General features: G+C 38.8%; 1 protein-coding gene across 2 annotated transcripts in view; it reads left to right on the top strand.

Moving 5' to 3' along the window:
* The window catches only part of Hspa4l (heat shock protein family A (Hsp70) member 4 like), a 46,622-nt gene that overhangs the window by 8,866 nt on the left and 15,758 nt on the right, over positions 1-21,998 (top strand). For both annotated transcript variants that reach the window (XM_059265178.1, XM_059265179.1), the window contains exons 4-13: positions 20-160; positions 4,511-4,633; positions 8,767-8,866; positions 9,198-9,331; positions 12,726-12,970; positions 13,107-13,183; positions 13,727-13,878; positions 14,468-14,574; positions 17,979-18,112; positions 20,371-20,570. In XM_059265178.1, coding sequence (XP_059121161.1) covers positions 20-160; positions 4,511-4,633; positions 8,767-8,866; positions 9,198-9,331; positions 12,726-12,970; positions 13,107-13,183; positions 13,727-13,878; positions 14,468-14,574; positions 17,979-18,112; positions 20,371-20,570 — 1,413 coding nt within the window. The remainder of the gene's footprint in view (positions 1-19; positions 161-4,510; positions 4,634-8,766; positions 8,867-9,197; positions 9,332-12,725; positions 12,971-13,106; positions 13,184-13,726; positions 13,879-14,467; positions 14,575-17,978; positions 18,113-20,370; positions 20,571-21,998) is intronic.

The following is a 21,998-nucleotide window of genomic DNA, read 5'->3' as shown; positions in this document are numbered from 1 at the left end:
CAAATTCTATTGCCAACAGATAGTCACAAATGTAAGAAATACAATTCATGGCTTCAAAAAGCTTCATGGGCGATCATTTGATGACCCCATTGTGCAAACCGAGAGAGTCAAGCTTCCCTATGAGCTGCAGAAGATGCCCAATGGGAGTGCAGGAGTTAAGGTGAGTGAGCTTTGTGTTTGCAGAGTACAGCTGTGGCCTTGAAGGAAGGAGCAATGTGAGAATATTACTGTTATGACCTGAAGTATAACTTTCTTTCTCAGACATAGTACATATGTGCATCTATTTTGGCTGGTTTTTTGTCAACTTGTCACAAGTTAGAGTTATTTGGGAAGGGGGACTCTAAATTCAGAAAATGCCTCAAGTATTTGCCTACAGGTAATCTGTAATATAGTCTTCTTGGTTATAGAAGTGGGAGGTTCCAGTTGGTTGTGGTGGTGTCACCCCTGGACAGATAGGGGTCCTGGGGTATAAGAAAGCAAGTTGTGCAAGCCATGAGGAGCAAGCCAGTAAACAGCGCTCCTCCATGGCCTCTGCATCAGCTCCTGCCTCCAAGTTCTTGCTCTGCCTTCCCTGGATTATGGACTGCAACTGTAAGATGAAATAAACCCTTTCCTCTCCAAGTTGGTTTGGTTATGATGTTTTATCACAGGAGTAGAAACCCAAATTAGGACAACACCTAAGATAGTCAAGTTTGCAGTTATTTTAGTGAATGCAAAACATCCTATTTTATTTATTTATCTATTTATTTATTTATTTATTTATTTATTTATTTTTTGGTTTTTCAAGACAGGGTTTCTCTGTGTAGCTTTGCGCCTTTCCTGGAACTCACTTTGTAGACCAGGCTGGCCTCAAACTCACAGAGATCTGCCTGCCTCTGCCTCCTGAGTGCTGGGATTAAAGGCCGCCGCCGCCACCGCCACCTGGCGCAAAACATTCTATTTTAGATAGTAACTTTTTGTTGTGTTTTTTTTTTTTTTTTTTTTTTTTTTTTTTATGAGACAGGGGTTCTCTGTGAAACAGTCCTGGCTGTCCTGGAACTCGCTCTGTAGACCAGGCTGGCCTCGAACTCAGAGATCCAACTGCCTCTGTCTCCCGAGTGCTGTACCACCGACTGGCTTAGATAGTAACTTTTAAAAGTTATTTTGTTTGAAAGAAGAAATGACTATCACTAGGAGAGCTCCAGTAGATGAGGTTTGTAGGGAGTAATAGCAGAGCTATGTTCAACTTAGAAGAATACACCTCGCAAGTAGTAGAACTGCCAGCAGTTTTTCAGGTTTACAAGAATCTTGTAATATTTAGAAGTGCTAAATCAAACTTTCTTCTAAGAAATGGATTCTGTGTTTTTGATTGTATTCTAGACATTTGTTGGAAATTGGTCAACACAAACTAGTGAGATACTATAAAGCACAGTGTGTGACTCAACAGTTCTACTCCTTACAAACCCAAAGAGTTGAAAATATGTCCACAAAATTCCTATTCATGAATATTCATAATACTAACCCTGTAATTTATAGTAACAAAGTTGCTATACTCATGTGTCCATTGAGTTGGATAGGTGAAGGACATCTATCTATACAGTAGAATAATATGCAACCATAAAAAGAAAGTACTGATACATGCCACACCATATATGAACTTCAAAACCATGCTAAGTAAAGGAACCCTAGCACAAAAGTCCACATAATTTAGTGGAGTCTTTTTTTTTTTTTCAGACTCCCAGAATACGGTAAATTCATATGGGCAGAAAGTAGATGAGTGACTGCTAAGGGCCGAGGGGAAGGGGAAATGGGATGTACAGCTAACTGCTAGGAGGAGGTTTTTAGAGTGGTGATGAAATGCATGCACAATTTTGTAGTCCTCTTAAAATACAATCCCTGGAACTTTATGCTATGTGACTGCAGCTTCCTAAAGCTATTTTGAATAACTAAGCTTGACGTGTCTGTGCTATGGATATGCCTGTATTTCCAGTTTTAGAAAAAGATTCTGACTAAAGTGGATGGCAGGTTTTAATAACGAGAAAGAAATCCCATGAGAGGTTAAAAACAGAGAGAGAGATTCTGAAGTCATCAGTGTAATCTGGAAGTCAGGGATTGCTGAGTGGAACTGGTTAACTGAGCTATGCCGGCAGTAACTAAGAGGAAAGTTAAGTCGGATATTGTTTAGGTTTTCGAGGTCCTGGTCAGTGACCATCTAGCATTCTTACCTGTTAGAGATTATGATTTCAGCTCATTAAAATATTTTGCTTTTATTCTTTAAAATAAAGCAGAAGGGTTGCGGATTTATTTATCTCAGTGGTCAAGTACTTGACTAGCAAGCACAGGGCCTGAGTTTGGTTCCCAGCACTAGGAAAAGAAAATCACATGTTTACACACATGCAAAATGGATTATATTTTGTGAATGGGCTAAAGAAATCTAAGCTTTTAAGAGAAAACTACTTTTGGAGCAATAAAATTTTGTATATTCATAATGAGTGGCTTTAAGATAGTTAAAAGGCTTTGAAAGTGTCAGTTCTGTATTCCATTGTCTCCATCTTTGGAAGCTGAAGATCGCTAGCCAGTTCTGTATATTTTGTTCACTTGTCTTTTTGTATAGATTTGCTTGAATGTACTTAATACTCATTCCATCTAACCTTCAAATACCCTTATACAAAGAAGTACTGAGCACCTCATCAGCCAGTTACTATAAGACTATGTGGCTTGATTCACTTTCTTCAGTGTTAGTCATTTCTCCTTATCCCCTTATTTTAAAGGAAGCAGTTCAATAGCATTTGTTACTTAGGTATTTCTTCATGGATTGGAAAACAGTAAACAATTTTAGTTGTGGTTCAGAATCATTCCTGTGTCATTAGATACATACTGATTTTTACATATTTACACATCTAAATGTACAGCTAGGCTTGAGAGCATTCTCGAGAACTCTTTCAAGGTTAGTGTCATAGAATAAAGGTGCACCCTGGGGATCTAGAAGTAAAGAGCATATGCTGTGGGATGGTCTGTATGTCAAATGTGTTGCTGATTGGTCAATAAATAAATCACTGATTGGCCAGTGGCCAGGCAGGAAGTATAGGCGGGACTAACAGAGGAGAATTGAGAGAACAGGAAGCTGGGTGAGGGAGACACTGCCAGCCGCCACTATGACAAGCCGCATGTGAAGATCCTGGTAAACCACAAGCCACGTGGCAAGGTATAGATTTATAGAAATGGATTAATTTAAGCTGTAAGAACAGTTAGCAAGAAGCCTGCCAAGGCCATACAGTTTGTAACCAATATAAGTCTCTGTGTTTATTTGGTTGGGTCTGAGTGGCTGTGGGACTGGCGGGTGTCAGAGATTTGCTTTGACTGTGGGCCAGTCAGGAAAACTCTAGCTACAAGCATAGGCTTATATTGGGTGAATTAAGCATAGTTGTTTTGCTGGGCATGGTGGTGCACACCTTTAATCCCAGCACTTGGGAGACAGACACTGACAGATCTCTTGAGTTTGAGGCCAGCCTGGTCTACAGAGTGAGTTCCAGGACAGCCAGGGCTAGAGAAACCCTGTCTCAAACAACAACAACCAAACACACACACACACACACACACACACACACACACACACACACACAAGTTGTTTTATGCAAGTTCTTCAGATCACCTTGCATTGTATTGTATTTCATGGGTATTAGTATTTTGCCTGCAGTGTGTCTGTATGCCTGCCTGTTGCCTTCAGAGACCAGATTCCCTGGAGATAGAGTTATAGATGGTTATGAACTGCCATGTGGTTGCTGGAAGTTGAATCCAGGTCCTCTGGAAGAGCAGCCAGTGCTCTTAACTGCTTAGCCACCTCTCTAGCCCTGCTTGGCATTGCTTTTAAATGCAACACAAAGGTTAAATTACTTTCAAGTACAGGTTCCTTGCTCAAACTAATCTTATATTCCTAAATGAAACATAGTTAGGTAATAAAGTGTAGCAGATATCTGGTCTCCATTAATCATCAAATTTTATACTTAATCCATGTATGTCTTTAGGAACTTCGGTGTAATATAAGCAAACTTTTTTTTTTTTTTTTTACTTATTCTGTAGACCAGGCTGGCCTCCAGCTCACAGAGATCCACCTGTCTCTGCCTCCCGAGTGCTGGAATTAAAGGCGTGCGCCACCATCGCCCGGCAAGCCAACTTTCTTAATTATTATTTCCCTGGTGTTTTTAATTTCTTCTTTTCAAAAACATGTGACTGAGGCTTGCATGTTAAGCCCAGGAGTACTAACTTTTAAGAATTTTATCTTTTTTCCTTCATTGTTTACATCATACTTGGAAAATTAATGATAAAAGTTAATGGTTTTTATGGATGAGGACCTATGAGTTTAGAGCTCTGTCCAAAGTAATGTACTTGTTTGTGTGGAGCTAAAAGTGAGAGGCATGCTCAGTGTTGCTAGTAACCATCTGTAAGGAACAGACTGCTCTTTCCACTGTGGTGTGTGGTATGCACATGTGTTGTGCGAATAAGTGACTGAGTGTATCAATCTTGGTTGTAGGTTCGGTACCTGGAGGAAGAGAGGCCCTTTGCGATTGAGCAGGTCACTGGGATGTTGTTAGCGAAGCTTAAAGAGACCTCAGAAAATGCCCTGAAGAAGCCAGTGGCCGACTGTGTGATCTCGGTGAGCTCCAGGGTATTGACATCAAGGAGAAAAGGGTTTCTCTTTGTAATTTTCCCCTTTGGTCAGAAAATAACTTACAGTGACTTTACCTTGTTTCGTGAAGTTTAGATTGACTTTCCTATAAAGTCTGTTCTGACCATCAGTGAACCTTCAAAAACCAGAGTGTGGGGCTGGAGAGATGGCTCAGTGGTTTAAAGGTGTACTGACTGCCCTTCTAGAGGTCCTGAGTTCAATTCCCAGCAACCACGTGGTGGCTCACAACTATGTGTAATGGGATCCGATGCCCTCTTTTGGTATGCAGGAATACATGCAGATAGAGGTCTTATACCTTAAAAAATACATAAATAAATAAACTTTAAAAAAAAAAAAACCAGAGTATGTTATTTTTTAGTGACTGCTGCCCCTGCCACTTCTAAGAATCTTCCTAAGGAACAAGTGAGATGGCTCAGCAGGTAAAGGCACTTGAGTTTGGTCACCAGGACCCACATGGCTCCTGAGGGTTGTCCTCTGATTCTGAGGACATGTGTGTGCACACAAATATATACAGAGATACACACTAAATGAATGTAATTTTTAAAAACTTAAAAAGATAATCTACCTAAATAGCTTTTTACTTCCCAACTTTGAATACTTTAATGTTTTAGGGCATAAATTAAAAATTCAAAGTTAGGGATTCGAAGTCATAGACAGGAATTTGAAGTTATAGTATTCTGTCGGGGGCGGGGGGGGGCAGGGAAGGTATTTCTTTAAGGATCTTTTTTTAAAATTCTTAATAAAATAATTATCTGCCATAGCCTATCTTGAAATCTCACTGAATATTGTTAGCTTCTTTTTAACATACATGTTTTTACTTAGTATGATTGAGTTAGGAGTCTCAGAATTAGATTATGAACTTTTCAGTGAACTTAATCATTAAATATTCTCATCATTTGAATTTAATGGGAAAGAAATGTAAGAGTTAAGAAATGTATTAACACAGTAAGTCTGAGCTTCCCAACGAGGGTAGAGTATTACCTCCTAGTGTTCATCCAGACAAAGAATTGAGGTAATTCATTCCCAGGAGTGTGCTTGCCACTCTTCCTCATGTTGCCACTTTGAATATATGTATAAGAATGGTGCAGGTGTCTTAAGATCCATCTCTTGTGGTTGTAAGCATTAGGACGATTACTTTACTGTTCTGTGGACTACTGTATCCATGACAGCTACAAAAGTACTTGGTTCATAAATTGCCCCATAAATAATGTATGAACCAGACATATGAATTATAGATTTGTCAGGAGAATAATAATAATGTACAGGACAGTGAGCACATCAAACAACATGGGATTGGGGATTTAGCTCAGTGATAGAGTACTTGCCTAGCAAGTGCAAGGCCCTGGGTTCAGTCCTTAGCTCCAAAAAAGAAAAAAAAAAGACAAAATAATAAGCAGAACACAATAAAAATAGAGGCTACTAGTTTAAAACTTAAAATTTAAGCTGGGCATGATGTCATGTGCCCTTAATCTCAGTACTCAGGAGGCAGAGGCAGACAAATCTCTGAGTTCAAGGCCAGGCTGGTCTACATAGTGAGTGCCAGCACAGCCAGGATATATAGTCAGAATCTGTCTAAATAAATAAAAAAACAACAAACAAATAGCTTAACTTGGGGGCCAGTGAGATGTCTGTGAGTAAAAGGCACTTGCCACTCAAACCTGATGGCATGCATTTAGTCCCCTGAACTCATGTGAAGATGGAAAGAACTGCTTCCACAAAGTTGTCCTTTGACCTCTAAACATGTTGTGGCATTGTACAACCTTCACATATCATAATAAAAGAAATATTAAGCTGGGTATTGTGACTGAATACTACTTTCAGCATACTGAGAATTTGAGACAGGAGGATTGCACATCAGGTCATGAAGGCATTGAGTTATTTTCTACATTAATATATTCAATAATTATCTTTAAAATTTTGGGAGATAACTGAGCAATGGTGACACATGCCTTCAATTTCAGCAATTGGGAGGTAGAGGCAGGTGGATCTCTGTGAGTTCAAGTCCAAATTGATCTACAGAGCTAATTCCAGGACACAAAGAAACCCTGTTAAAAAAAATTGGGGGATAGGGACTAAACCAAAGTGTTTCTTAGCTTGACATAAATAAGTATAAATAAATCTTTATACATTTTAAGCCTGAGTTTAACTGTGTAAACGCAGTATTTTTTCATGGCTGTAAAAAACGTTTTTCATAACTTCCTGCAATATATATTTTCCTTCCTTGGAAATGTAACCATTTTAAACACTTGTATTTCATCTTCTAGTTGTATATATATTTCACAGAAATGAAATTATGCTTTGTATAGCCTTTTTGTTTTGGTGTGTGTGTGTGTGTGTGTATGTGTACCTGGTTGTCTGTGTAGGCACCATGTGCATGCCATGTCATAGAGACCAAAAGAGGGCCTCAGATTTCCTGGAACTGGAGTTACAGGAAATTATGCTTGATCTGGGTGGGTACTGGGAACAGGACTCTAGTGCTCTTCAAGAACAACATGTGCTCTTAACCACTGTGCCATCTCTCCAGCCTGTGCATGTCCTTTTTTAAACATTATGTTATTAGATACACTTCATTTTCGCAAAGTCTTAGGGTTTCAATTTTTTATTATTAAAGAGAGACTAATATTTTATTTCTTACTTTTTTTTGAGACAGGTTCCCACTATGTAGCACTGGCTGGCCTGGAATTCACTATGTAAACCAGTCTGGCCTCAGACTCATAGAGATCCTTCTGCCTCTGCCTCTCGGGTGCTGGGATTAAAGGCATGTGCCACCATGCCTAGGACTAGTATTTTAATAGTCTAATATATTAGTCAAGTTTTTTGTTTTTTGTTGTTGTTTTTTTTTGTTTTTTTGTTTTGTTTTGTTTTTTTGGTTTTTCGAGACAGAGTTTCTCTGTGTAGCTTTGCTCCTTTCCTGGAACTCACTCTGTAGCCCAGGCTGGCCTCGAACTCACGGAGATCTGCCTGGCTCTGCCTCCTGAGTGCTGGGATTAAAGGCATGCGCCACCACTGCCCAGCTTATTAGTCAAGTTTTTAATAGTGTATCAAAATAATGGAGCAGGCTAACTTTAAGAAAAACAGGTTTATTTTTCTCATTAGGTTTTGGAAGCTGAATTTAATTATGGGAAACCGTTAGTTTGTCTTGTGGTGAAGACATAACAGCTAGTGAATCCATTTAAATGTTTTTGACGTTGTTTATTTACTTGTGGATGTGTGTGCATGCAATGCACGTGTCTGCTCAAGTGCCACAGAAGTGTGTGAAGACCAGAGGACAGTTAAAGTCTGTTCTCTCCTTCCACCATGTGAGTTCTGGGTATTGAACTCAGGTCATCAGGCTTGGCCACCTTGTCTGTTCATGAAACCTATTTTATTCTGGAGAGAATTAGATGGCTTGGAATTCAGTGGAATTGTAGTAGCTTCCCAGAGTTAAGGTACCCTCTCAGTGACCCAGTGAAGGGTGCACATACTCCTGTGTATGGACAAACAAGTGCTGGCTTATACTTTGCAAATGATTTTTAGGATAAAGCTATTTCAGATATTTTGACACATCCCTTTGGATTGATTGGCACAGTGTAAATTTTGGATTGAATTTGATTAAGAGCCTTGTAAGAGGCTATCTTTTTTTCTATCAATTAATTTAAGCTGGGTCTCATGTAGCTTAAGCTGGCTTTGAACTGTGTAGCCAGGAAAGGCAAGAATATGTATGAAGAAAAGACTAGATTGCCAAACAAGAATTCAGACAGAAATGGAGTCCATCATCTCTTCCTAGAGCTACCTCTCAGTTAATCTAAGCACCTTCAACCACAGTCTACCTCCACAAGGTCCACACTGAGGACTAGCACATCAGACTTAGAGACAGCTATCTAAACCACAGTAACCAGACTAACACTGGCTCCTTGAGGTAAACAGAACTGGTGATCCTGCCAGTGATCTAATTGGATTTGTGTTCACACTCCAAATCCCATCTGTGTGGTGTGGTATAGAAACTGTCAAACTTAAGAACCTACAGTGGTATTTTATGTTGATTTAAAGTTACATGTGCTCCTGCAGTTGTCAGTAAAGTCTGTGGCACCGAGGCAGTAACTTATGACTATTCTCACCAGATCCCGAGCTTTTTCACCGATGCAGAGAGACGGTCCGTGATGGCGGCAGCTCAGGTTGCAGGCCTGAATTGTCTGAGGCTGATGAATGAAACCACTGCAGGTTCGTGTTGCCACTTGAAAAGTACCATCAGAAAAACAGCATTTTTTCTCTCTACAGCTTTTTAAAACTCTTGTATTGTTTCTAATTTGTTGCTTTGGAATACAGAATTTTGGCAGAGGTTGAATTCACATTTGAATTTAAAGAATGGTTACTGCTGTAACTCTTTACAAATGAGTAGGAAAAATAAAATGTTAAGCAATTTGTGGAAAGTTAATGTATTCTGAATCTATTTTTATTATACTGTATATTAGAATGCAATATAAAAACAACTTTGTCTTGTTTTCCAAAGGGCAGCTATATAAAAATTAACCTAATATTTGTTCTTATACAGTTGCACTGGCATATGGAATTTATAAACAGGATCTTCCCTCATTAGATGAGAAACCAAGGAATGTTGTGTTTATCGACATGGGACATTCTGCCTATCAGGTCTCCATTTGTGCTTTTAACAAAGGAAAACTTAAAGTAAGTGACTCAATTACTCTCTGTATATAACTTTGATGAGTAAGAGTGTATTGTATGTAAAGAGCACACACTTAACAAGTGGGCTTAAAGTCTTATTCTGCCTCTTAAAACATAACCATCACGACAGGGCTGGAGAGATGACTCAGCAGCTAAGAGCACTTGCTGCTCTTGCAGAGGACCCAGGTTCAATTCCTATCACATGGGTGGTCCACAGCCTTTGGAAACTCCAGTCCAGGGGACTGAGGCCCTCTTCTGGCTTCTGAGGACACTAGGCATACACATGGTGCACATGCACACATGTCAGCAAAGCATTCATACACAAGAAATAAATCTTAAAAATACTTATTATATATGCATATGTATGTGGTGATATATTGTGTACCCTAATAAAAATTTGCCTGAAGATCAGAGAGACAAAGGAACAAGCCACAGCCACCTCTTACCTCTAGGACTCCTCAGCCTGAAAAGCCTTTAGTTCCTGGTCCTCACGCCTTATATACCTTTCTCCGCCCTGCCATCACTTCCTGGGATTAAAGGCATGTGTGCTTCCCAAGCAAAGGCATGAGATTTCAAGTGCTGGGATTAAAGGTGTGTGCCACCACTGCCTGGCTCTGTTTTACTCCTGGACTGAGTCAATCTCATGTAACCCAGGGTGGCTTTGAACTCACAGAGATCCAGATGTATCTCTGCCTCCCAAGTGCTAGGATTAAAGGTGTGTGCCACCACTGCCTGGCCTGTATGTTTAATCTAGTGGCTTGTTCTATCCTCTGATCTTCAGGCAGATTTTATTAGGTACACAATGTATTACCACACACACACACACATATGTACACAATATACACATCAACAAAAAACTGATCCTCAGCAAGTTTTGTTTTGTTTTGTTTTGAGACAGGGTTTCTCTGTGTAGCTTTGGAGCCTGTCCTGGATCTCACTCTGTAGACCAGGCTGGCTTCAAACTCACAGAGATCCACCTGCCTCTGCCTCCCGAGTGCTAGGATTAAAGGTGTGTGCCACAGCTGCCTGACTTCAGCAAGTTTCTTAACTTTCCTTGACTTTAGGGTCTCTTTACTGATAACAGCATCCTAGAAGTTGCCTTTTTTTTTTTTTTTTTTTTTTTTGAGTGAACCAGAGAGTTTATAGAGTATGAATAAAGGAGTCACTTGGAAGGAGCATGGGTGACTCCAAGGCACTGCATCATCCCAGAGCCCACCCCACAGCATGGTGACTCGCAGAAACTGCATCTATGGACTGGCCTGTGAGACCTGGAGGCTGCTTAAGATTCTCCTAGGATTTTGTAGATATGAAATGTTTGCAATGTGTGGCATCTGGTAGTTTCTGTGTGTTAAATACCTCCGTTGTTTTTGTGTTCATCTATCAGATGCACCTTTTGTACTTTGTGGTACTATAATGAAAACCTTATAATCAGAAAAACAAAGGAAATGACATGTGATGAAATGATAGTATTTTTGTATAAGTTGGTTTAATTCCTGGCCTCTGGTCTTCAATTTTAACGTAGTGACAAAGGTGGATTTCCCCTTCTTTTTCTAGCTAACTTTAGGTGGAGTCGTCTATACTGTTTTTATCACTGAGTCTTGTTGAAGTTGATAAAGGTTGTGTCCCGATTCTTAGTTGAATACACACTTGCATCATCACATGGCAGGATGAGTTTGCATTTCATGCTGGGCAGCACTGGACCCTGAGGGTAGTCTGTATTCATAGAGTCTGTGTCGGTCTGTTGGAAAAATACCGTCAATAGTACTTGATGTTAGTGTGCTGCCCATCTTAGAAGAAACTACTGAGGAGCCATGCCTGCAGAAGAGCGACTCCCTAGTCATAAGGTTAGGAACCATTTTTCTCAAGGAGAGGGGTTCTCTGACAACATTACATTACAGTTGCCAGCTAGTAGTCTGGTGAGAAGCAGGTTATTCTGTTTCTGTTTCCATTTTTACTCTTTTGTTTATTCTTTACTTTTACATTGTAAAAATAAGTAGGTTTTTTAAAAGATCATAGCCAAAGGCTTAACTGCTAATCTGGAAATTGACTGGTTACATACAATACTGTGATCCAGTCTTTTGATCTCTTTTCTTGGGTGCTTTGCTCTTGTCTGCACTTAGCACTTAGAACTGCTGTTTGCCCTTAAACTTCATTTAGGGTCCAGTGTGTTAGAGAACCAATGAATGTAAGTTAATGATATTTTCGTTCTCCCTCAGTTGTTTCAGAATTAGAATTGTTCTTCTCTTCTAGTTGTGTGATAGAGTTGTGTAACTATAGGGCAGGTAACAAAGTGGAGGGAGCTATGTGAGCCAGGTACAAGGGATAATTTAACCCAACATTTGGCACCTAGTGATTTGACAAGTTCTTTTGGTTAGCCTTTACTTTTACAGTATTAGAGGGGTTGTTTGTTTGTTTATTTTGTTTTTGGCTTTTGGGTTTGTGTGTGTGTGATGGTTTGAACACAAATGGCTCTCAGAGTCTTATATTTTAAATACTTAATCTCCAGTTGGTGGAACTGTTTAGGAAGAATTAGGAGGTGTGGCTTTGTTGGAGGAGATATGTCACTGAGGGTGAGCTTTGAGGATTCAGAAGCCTGTGCCATTCCCAGTTTGTGCTTGCTTTTGCACTCTCCTTACCCCCCCCCCCATGTTTGTTTGTGAGTCGGAATGTAAGTGCCCAGCTACTGCTCCATACAGAGTGGAGCCAGCCTAAGAAACAGAGAAGTGTGCTGTAGACAGCAAAGCTGGAAGGGCAGAGCCGTCTGTGTGCTTTGACCTGAGATATGGAGTTTCAGGACTTAGGGATTGCCCCTTGCATTTTGGTCTTGTTCATCCAATATTTCCTCACTGTGCCCCCTTCTGGAATGGTAATGTATAATTCTGTGCCATTGTTTGTTGGATGTATGTAATTTGCTTTTTTGCTTTTTATTTTACAGAGGATTACAATTAAGAGATTGCCTTGAGTCTCAGAAGAGACTGGACTTTTAAACTGTGAAAAACAAGGGGACTTTTGATGTTGGACCAAATGTATTTTGCTTTATGATATGGTCTCAAGCCTATAGAGGCTAGGGAATAGAATGTTGTGGTTTGAAAAGTCGAACTTTTGAGAAGGATTGGGAGGTATGGCCTTGTTGGAGGAGGTGTGTCACTGTTAGCTCTCTCTGCCTTGTGATTGTGTCTTAAGATAAAATACCTCAGCTTCTGCTGTAGCATGGTACCTGCCTGCCTCCATGCTTCCTGCCGTGATGGTCGTGGACTCACCCTCTGAAACTGTAAGCCCAAATTAAATGTTTTCTTTTACAAGGTGCCTTGATCATGGTGTTTTGTCATGGCAATAGAAAAGTAACTAAGTAAGACACTGTATTGGAAAACTTAGTTATTTTCTTTCAACTAAACAGGTGTTGGCTACTACCTTTGACCCATATCTGGGTGGCAGGAACTTTGATGAGGCTTTAGTGGACTACTTCTGTGATGAATTCAAGACCAAATATAAGATAAATGTCAAGGACAACTCCCGGGCCTTGTTGCGACTGTATCAGGAGTGCGAGAAACTGAAGAAGCTGATGAGTGCAAATGCTTCAGATCTTCCCTTGAACATCGAGTGTTTCATGAATGACCTTGATGTTTCTAGTAAGATGAACAGGTACCATGTGTTTTCACTTGGAAGAGTGCTTGCTGATTTTCTCTTTGGGTCATGTTGGGATTTTCCCCAGTTCTGTTGTTTTAGAGGGTATGTGCTTTTCTTCCCCATACTAATGATTTTTATTTCATTTTTGCAGGGCTCAGTTTGAACAGTTGTGTGCTTCGCTCTTGGCCAGGGTTGAACCACCTTTAAAAGCAGTAATGGACCAAGCTAGTAAGTGGAAATGACCAACTTTCTTTACAAGTTTCATAGTTTTCATTTTGAAAAGAAATCATAACTCATTCATTTGTAGAACAGGACACTGGCATTCCAGCTTCCTGAGTACCTTCCTTCCTTGTTATATTGTTTACATCATAAACCTGCCAACTGTAGTTTGGGTGTTTTCTGTAATTACATAAGATTTTAGTAGGAGATTATATTAGAAATGAGAAGAGATGAGGACATAATTGCTGTCTTGAAGATAACTTGTAAAATAGTTTTAATAAAGTTAGAAGGTGAAAATGGGAAAGGTGATAACCTCTGGAGAGCTTCCAAGCTCATGAGGAACTTGTTCTGTCCTTGTCACTGACATCTGGACCATGGTCAATGGTGTCATGCAGACAGTGTTACAGTTTGCCTTTTCCATAACTACTGGGGTTTTTGATCTTGTTTTGAGCACATAAAAATCCCACTTACATATAAAGTACATTCTGACAACTAGTGTGCCCAAATTTTGAAGACTTCTCATTCTTTCACTGAAATACATTTTAATTCCAGACTTACAACGTGAAGACATAAACAGCATAGAAATTGTAGGAGGGGCCACTCGGATTCCTGCAGTCAAGGAGCAGGTCACTAGGTTCTTTCTGAAAGACATCAGTACCACCCTCAATGCTGATGAAGCTGTCGCCAGAGGGTGTGCATTGCAGGTTAGAACTGTTTAATTTATATTTGCACAGTGTCTGTGACAGGTCTTTTACCTGTCCTGCTCATCCCAACAGAATACTGAAAGTAACTACTCCTGGTCAGTATTGTCTGTCTGTCTGTCTGTCTGTCTGTGTCTGTATCTCTCTTTCTATCCCTTGCTCCCCCATCACATATACCGTGTGTGTGTGTGTGTGTGTGTGTGTGTGTGTGTGTGTGTGTGTGTATGTGTGTATGTATGTACCTGCCTCTGCCTTTAAAGTGCTGGGATTAAAGGCATGCACCACCATACCTGGTTTCTCTTGTACTTTTAAACAGTGTTAGGATAATGTGTTTATGTACTGAAAACTGAATTTTTGAGATGATGTTCATTAATAATTCCTTTTGGAAATTTAAAGCTGTTCTTAGATTAGCTTTTGTAAAGTCACATAAAATAGTGTGGGCCCTTTTAAACTTTCTTTTGTCATTACAAAGATGTAATAAATTTTAAAATCTTCACAGTTTTTACTATAAAGACATCACTCAGCAGTTTATTTATGGTTAATCTAGAATATGATTTTTATTTGCTCATTTAAGTGCATTTCTTACTTTCAGTGTGCGATTCTGTCACCAGCATTTAAAGTGCGTGAATTTTCAATAACAGACCTTGTTCCCTACTCAATCACATTAAGGTGGAAGACTTCTTTTGAAGAAGGGACTGGGTAAGTTATTTTTAAAATCTTAACTATATTTTATCATAAATCTTCAACCAATCAAATCTGCTTTTTCTAAATTAGTGGAATTTATGCTTTTTAAAATCTTAAAATTTTGTTGAGAGATGTCTCAGCTGTTAAGAACACTGGCTACTCTTCCAGAGGACTTGGGCTCAATTCCTAGCACTTACATGGCAGCTCAAAACTGTAACTCCTGTTCCAGGGGATCTGACACTCTCACATAGACATATATGTAGGCAAAATACCAATGTTCATAAAATACAAATAAGTAACTATAAAATTTGTTAAATGTGTCAAATAGTATTAGAGAAAAGAGACTATAAAAATTAACTTACAAACCATGATGGGCATATTTGTTAATTCACATTAGCCATTTTTAGCATCAAGTGTATCTGCCCATGCCTGTTCTTTGAATGATCATAAATAAATGCATGCACCTGTTCAGTACATACAGAGTCATCTGTGGAGCTCCCATGCAATTGGTTTTTGAAAAAGATACTGCATAGGACTTTCCCACATCAGCAAACAGAAAACTGTTGCAACAGTTGAATATGCTGTAGTAAATAGCCAAAGCACTAGGAAAAATCACATTTTGCTAAACACCAGTTAAGTGTTTAGAAACATTGCTATACATATAACCATGTACAGGTATGTAGCTGGAGTTTTCCTGCCTGGCCCACAGTCAGGGCAAATCTCTTTCACCTGCCAGTCCCACAGCCTCTCAGACCCGACCAAGTAAACACAGAGACTTATGTTGCTTTCAAACTGTATGGCCGTGGCAGGCTTCTTGCTAACTGTTCTTATAGCTTAAATTAATCCATTTCCTTTAATCTATACCTTGCCACATGGCTCGTGGCTTACCGGCATCTTCACATGCTGTTTCTCATCTTGGCGGCTGGCAGTGTCTCTCTGACTCAGCCTTCCACTTCCCAGCTTTATTCTCCTCCTTGCCCCGCCTATACTTCCTGCCTAGCCAATGGCCAATCAGTGTTTTATTGATTAATTAGCAACACATTTGCCATACATCCCACAGCACAGGTATGTTTGCTCTGTCTATAAAATAACAGAGTAAAATTGCTTAGCCAGAGCATAAGCACCCGTTTTGACTCATACTAGCAAATTAGTGTTAGTACAATATCTAAAAAAATTCCTTATATTGCTATTAACACAAGATTACATGTTTTATTCCATTTTCCCCTATACTTTTAAATTTAACATAATTGCCGGGCGGTGGTGGCGCACGCCTTTAATCCTAGCACTCGGGAGGCAGAGGCAGGCGGATCTCTGTGAGTTCGAGGCCAGCCTGGTCTACAAAGTGAGTTCCAGGAAAGGCGCAAAACTACAGAGAAACCCTGTCTCGAAAAACAAAAACAAAAACAAAAACAAAAACAAAATTTAACATAATTATTGTAAAAAAGGGAGGGGGTACTATTTTTTTCTCCCTGATATGACTCAGTTGGTAGAGCACTTACCTAGCATGTACAAAGTCATGGGTTCCGTCTTCAGTGCCACATAAATAGACCTAGTGTGTTGAAGCATGCCTGTAATCCTAGCACCCATGTGGTGGAGACAGGAGGATCGAAGTTCAATGTGCTCAGCTACATAGAACATTAAAGGACAACGTGGGCTACAGGAGACCCTGTCTAAAAAGACAAAAAAAAAGATCTAAAAAGAATGCTTTTATTACTGTGTAATAAAAATACTTTTATACATCTAGTTAAAATATAAATAATATTTTATTTACTATGTATTATATACTCTATTAAGAATTTAATGTAAATCATATTTTTGTGCTTCTGTTGACATTTACATTGTTTCTGCAAATTGCCCAGCATGTAATTCTTTCTTTTCTTAGTGAAGCTAAGAATTCATTTCTTTCTTAGTGAAGCTTGCTTCACTACAAAAATAAAAAATTGTAAAGTATTTTACTTGCCTCCCGTTTGGAAATAGCTTATACAATGAGTAAAACTGTATCTACATTGTGAACTTGCTTTTGTTCTGTGTTCTGTATGTCATTATACCCAAGAAACTGAATTTTTTTTGTACAAATTTTAAAAATACAGACTATCAACTTGTGCTGACTAGATTCATGTCAACTTGTCACAAACTACAGTCATCTGAGAGGAAAGAACCTCAATTGAGGAAATGCCTCCATAAGATCAGGCTGTGGGCCAGTCTGTAGAGCATTTTCGTAATTAGTGATTGATGTGGTAGGGCTCAGCCCATTGGGATGATGGTCCTGAGTTCTGTAAGAAAACAGGCTGAGCAAGCCATATGGAGCAAGCCAGTACACAGCACTCTTCCATGGCTTCTGCCTTCAGGTTCCTGAAGTGCTCGAGTTTCTGCCCTGACTTCCTTTGATGATCAACCAATGAGGAAGTGGAAGCTGAATAAACCCTTACTTCCCCAACTTGCTTTTTGTCATGTTTCATTGCAGCAATAGAAAACGTAACAGACACAGCCCTATATGAATGCCATACAGAGCATTTGGATGACTTGTTTTAATATGGCTCAAGTCAAGAACTGTTATATAGAGTTCAATTTCAGTTAAATATGTAAGTAAGAAAAATCTCAAAATATAGAGAGAGCTAAACTAAAAAGCCTATGTGGTAGTGAAACTAGGAAGAAAAGTTTCATCTGTGTATTTTAATCCCTTGAGTGACTGAGGTGATATGATGTTATATAATAAACAGCCATACGCAATAGTCATAAACATTCCTGTTACATTCTTTAAGGAATAGAGATTACTGCAAGTTTAAAACTTCCTCCTCTAGAGGGAAGAAAACACTATAAACAGACATAAGATGAACAATTGGAATATGATTAAAACTTGAGAGACTTTCCCTTTTAGGAAGTGCATACAGAAGTATTTGCAATAATAACACAAATGTGTCACTTTCAATTTGTTTAGTACAAAATGCACAGATAGAATATGTGCATTCAAATGACAAGACAAATAGGGCAAAGGGCAGTAGCAAGTCTAGGAGACTGATACACAGATACTCTTTGTAATGTTTTTATATCTGTACCCTTCTGTAAATTTATTTCCAAATAAGAGTACTTAATGGGGGCTGTAATTCAAAGGGCTGCATATGGTCAAATGTTTGAGAGTTAATAGGCAGGGCCTTACCCTTCCTACATATGACCACACAATGTGCATATTCTCTGGTAATTTTCTTTCTTAGTGTACAGCGATCAGTTACGTTAGATGTTCTGAAAGCCTTAAATTGTTAACTTGTTGAAAATAGAAAAATCCATAGGTGTTTTTCCTTACATATGTTCATCTTTTCAATTACTGCTCATGAATTAAGAGTGAAGTATATTCTGACATTGGATTCCCAGGCAACCTATTTGCTTTATTTAAATGAATGTCTTTTCTACCTGCACTTTAGGGAATGTGAAGTCTTCTCTAAGAACCATCCTGCACCATTCTCAAAGGTCATAACTTTCCACAAGAAGGAACCATTTGAACTAGAAGCATTTTATACTAATTTGCATGAAGTGCCTTATCCTGATCCAAGAATTGGTAAGACAACAAAAAAATTTCTTAAGTTTTTAACCTTTAATAAACAATATATAGCCAGGTGGTGGTGGCTTACGCCTTTAATCCCAGCACTTGGGAGGCAGAGGCAGGTGGATCTCTATGAGTTCAAGACCAGCCTGGTATACAGAGCTAGATCCAGATCAGCCAAGGCTACAGAAAAAAAAAAAATCCTGTCTCAAAAAACAACAAACAGCCGGGTGTGGTGGCGCACACCTTTAATCCCAGCACTCGGGAGGCAGAGCCAGGCGGATCTCTGTGAGTTCGAGGCCAGCCTGGGCTACCAAGTGAGTTCCAGGAAAAGGCGCAAAGCTACACAGAGAAACCCTGTCTCGAAAAACAAAACAAAACAAAAAAACAAACAAAACAAAAAACAAAAAAAACAAACAAAGCAAATAAACAATATATAGAATTAAGTAAGCAAAAATTAACATTTCATTTAAATTAGTCTTGATCTTAAATTTGTACTTTTTTTGTAACTGAACTTTTTTATGCTTGCTTTATTTCTAGAAAAGTAGCATGTTTGAATAGTCCTCATTTGTTTTGGCTTCTATATTATTAGTGTATAGTCTTTGTACAGGATGATGGGTTTCATTATGACATTTTCCTCTTGGTGTGTATATCCATATATGCAGTGTGCTTTGATAATATTCAGCCCCATTAGCCTCTCTTTCTACCACTCCTCTTCCTCTTCCCAACTAGTCCTACTTCTGATTTCATGGACTCTGTATTCTAAGTGTTCTAAAATTGGCCTGAAAAGTTTATGTCAAGGTTGGCTAATAGAAAAACACTTTTAGGCAAATTGTGTTTGTATTATTAACATGACTATGTAACTCCGAAACTGTATTGTCAAGTGATATGAAAGAGCAAATAGAGAATTGTGATATCCATTATATCTGTTTATGTTTAAATGATACAATATAAAACATGATTTTATAATATTTAAAAGAAATATTTTTTAAAAGTTTCTATATTAATAGACTAAAAAGGAGAAAATAAACCTTGAAAGCAATTACTAAAGCAGTAGAAGTTACTGCAAGTTACACTGTTTTTATGGCAGCTACAGGTGGGTCCACCAGCTAGATGGCTTCAGCAACGGATGTATATTGTCTCCATTGTGAGCTAGAGTTTTGAACTGAGCTATAGAAAATGTTTGCAGCTGGTCTGAAGGTAGTTAGTTATCTCAGTTGAGTGTTCACAGTCAGTTACAGGTTGAACTCCTGTTCCACACTTCCCCTCTTCTCACTACTGCACTTGACTAGTCTTAATTAATTTTTAAGAAGGAAGGTATGTTTCCTTGTAGGACTGTAAAAAATAATCTTCATAGTCACATGACATTCCCGTGTATGTATGTAAGACCTTTTCTGATTGTCTCCTTTGATAAGGAAACCAGTCTTCAATTTAATAGACCCTTAAAAACAATGCAAAAACAGAACCAAAAACCTATCTACCAATACTATTATTACCTTGTGAAGTACTGCGTGAGACATAGAATGAGTGTTGGTGTACAACCCAACCTGTAAAACTGTAATTCAAACTTGTTCACTGGCCTGTCTTAACTTTTGGCCTGTTATTCTCTCTTTAGTTGATACCACTAATTTTGGTATAGGATAATTTGCTTTTAATGTTTAGAAATGCTTTTCATGAACAATAATTTACAATAATTATAAAAATCCTAACAAAATTTATATACATATGCATATATACAAAGTTTTCAAACTCAGAAATTAGATTTTGTTATTTTGTCTTTTAATTATAAGTTACTTAAAGTCATTCATTAGCTTTTGAATCAAATAAAATTGTCCTTAGTTTAGAATCCCAGCTCTTGGTTTAGCAAGATGGCTCAGTGTGATAACAGCACTTGCCATCAGGCCTGATGACCTGAGTTCAATTCCCAGATGATTCCCATGGTAGAAGAAAAGAAGCAACTCCTGAAGGTTGTCCTCTGACCTCCACACTCACATGGTGCCATATATGTGAAAGTATGTGCACATGCACATGACAAATACATAAATAGTAGTGAAATCACATTTTTCCTAGCAAATTACTGAATGTGTGAGTCTTCACACCAGCTTTGTTAATGCTGTAAGAAGGATAATCTGAACAAAGCACTTGTTCCATAGCAATCATCCAGAATTTAATCATATTTTTACATATGCCTTAAAGATGACGATTAAGTTACTAAAACCTTTAGTGAGTTTGATCTGAGGTTAATACACTAATCAAAGCTTTTTTTCCTTAAGGGAACTTCACTATTCAGAATGTTTTCCCGCAGTCTGATGGTGATAGTTCTAAAGTAAAAGTTAAAGTTCGTATTAACATCCATGGAATCTTCAGTGTGGCCAGTGCATCAGTGATTGAGAAGCAGAATCTGGAAGGCGATCACAGTGATGCCCCTATGGAAACAGAAGCCTCATCTAAGAATGAAAGCAAAGATGATGTGGTAGGTAGACACCCTATCTGGTTCCTCTCACCTGGGATCATGACAGCACCCAGTAGTGAATACCTGATTTCCTCCGATTAGCCATGGGCTTTCTTCTGTAGGCCTTGTCTTCATAACCATACCAAGGAAGACTTAGTTTAAGAGTAGTCTACACCTGGTATCTTGGAACGCACTTCACAGGGGCCAAGGCATCGTTCATAGCTTATATGGGACATGAAAGTTTTGAAATCCATTGTTAAATTCTTTCAAACATGCATTTTATTTATAGCTAGATAAAACTAGGAGTAACTTTTGAGCTAAACACATATTTTTGTTCTTTGTAGACAGATTCTCACTCTATAGACCAAGTGGCCTCAAACTCATAGATATCCACCTGTCTCTGCCTCCTGGCATTCTGGGGTTAAAAGCATACTTCTTAAGTAGTTTCTTAAATTTTTTTCAGGATTTAGTTATAAAATATCTGTGGCAGTTAAAGAAAGGGATATGTCCAGTGACATTCAAATGTAGATGTTCTACTTTATGAAAGATTTATGAGGCACTGAATTTACTGCTAATATATTGTAGAGGAAGGAGAATTAGGGAACTGTTGAGACAAGTTCTCATGCTACCGAGACTGTCCTTAAACTGTCTATGTAGTTGAGGCGAAATGCACTCCTGATCCTCCTGCTTCCGCCTTTAGAATGCTGAAATTATAGGTGTGCACCCTTGTCTTCTGTGCCCAGCTCAGGGGGGGCTTGATTCTATTGACTTGCAGAAAATGTTTACCTTTTTATGTGCACAATTTGTATGTTATTGTCAATTGCATTTATCAGTTATTTTTTTCTACTCACATTTGGAGGAATTCCCAAGTCCTTCCCTTTATTTGTGCATTTAAGAATGGGTTTTCAGAGCTAGGAGATAGCCCAATTGGTGAATGCTTCTTACAACATGAGGACCTGAGTTCAAACCCAGAACCCACATTTTAAAAGCTGAGCTTGATGGTACAGGCTCAGCCTGGAGAGGAAAGACAGAATGAACCTCTGGGCCTTACCATGTAGCCTAGCCTATTTGTTGAGTTAAACCTAGTGAGAAACCCTGTTTAAAAAAAAATAAATGGTGCCTGAGGAATGACACCTCCAACTAAAAGTATGTGCGCATGTCCATGCACACACACATACACACACACACACACACACACACACACACACAGTGAGTAGTTTTAATCCTGGTTCTCAGGAAGAGGAATTTTGCAGAAAGTTTAAAATCAGCCTTGACTACAGAAGAAGAGCTCCACTTACATTTTTTCTTAAAAGAAAAAGTGGGGTGAGCGCTGGAGAGATGGCTCAGTGGGTGAGTCCTTTTTTTTTAATTGGGCTTACAGATTCAAAGGGGTAGAGTCCATGAGAGCGGAGCAAAGACGTGGTGGCAGTGACAGCTGAGGTCCTATCT

This window comes from Peromyscus eremicus, chromosome 6, assembly GCF_949786415.1.
Source record: "Peromyscus eremicus chromosome 6, PerEre_H2_v1, whole genome shotgun sequence".
Lineage (NCBI taxonomy): Eukaryota > Metazoa > Chordata > Mammalia > Rodentia > Cricetidae > Peromyscus > Peromyscus eremicus.
This window is presented reverse-complemented; position numbering and strand designations above follow the sequence as displayed.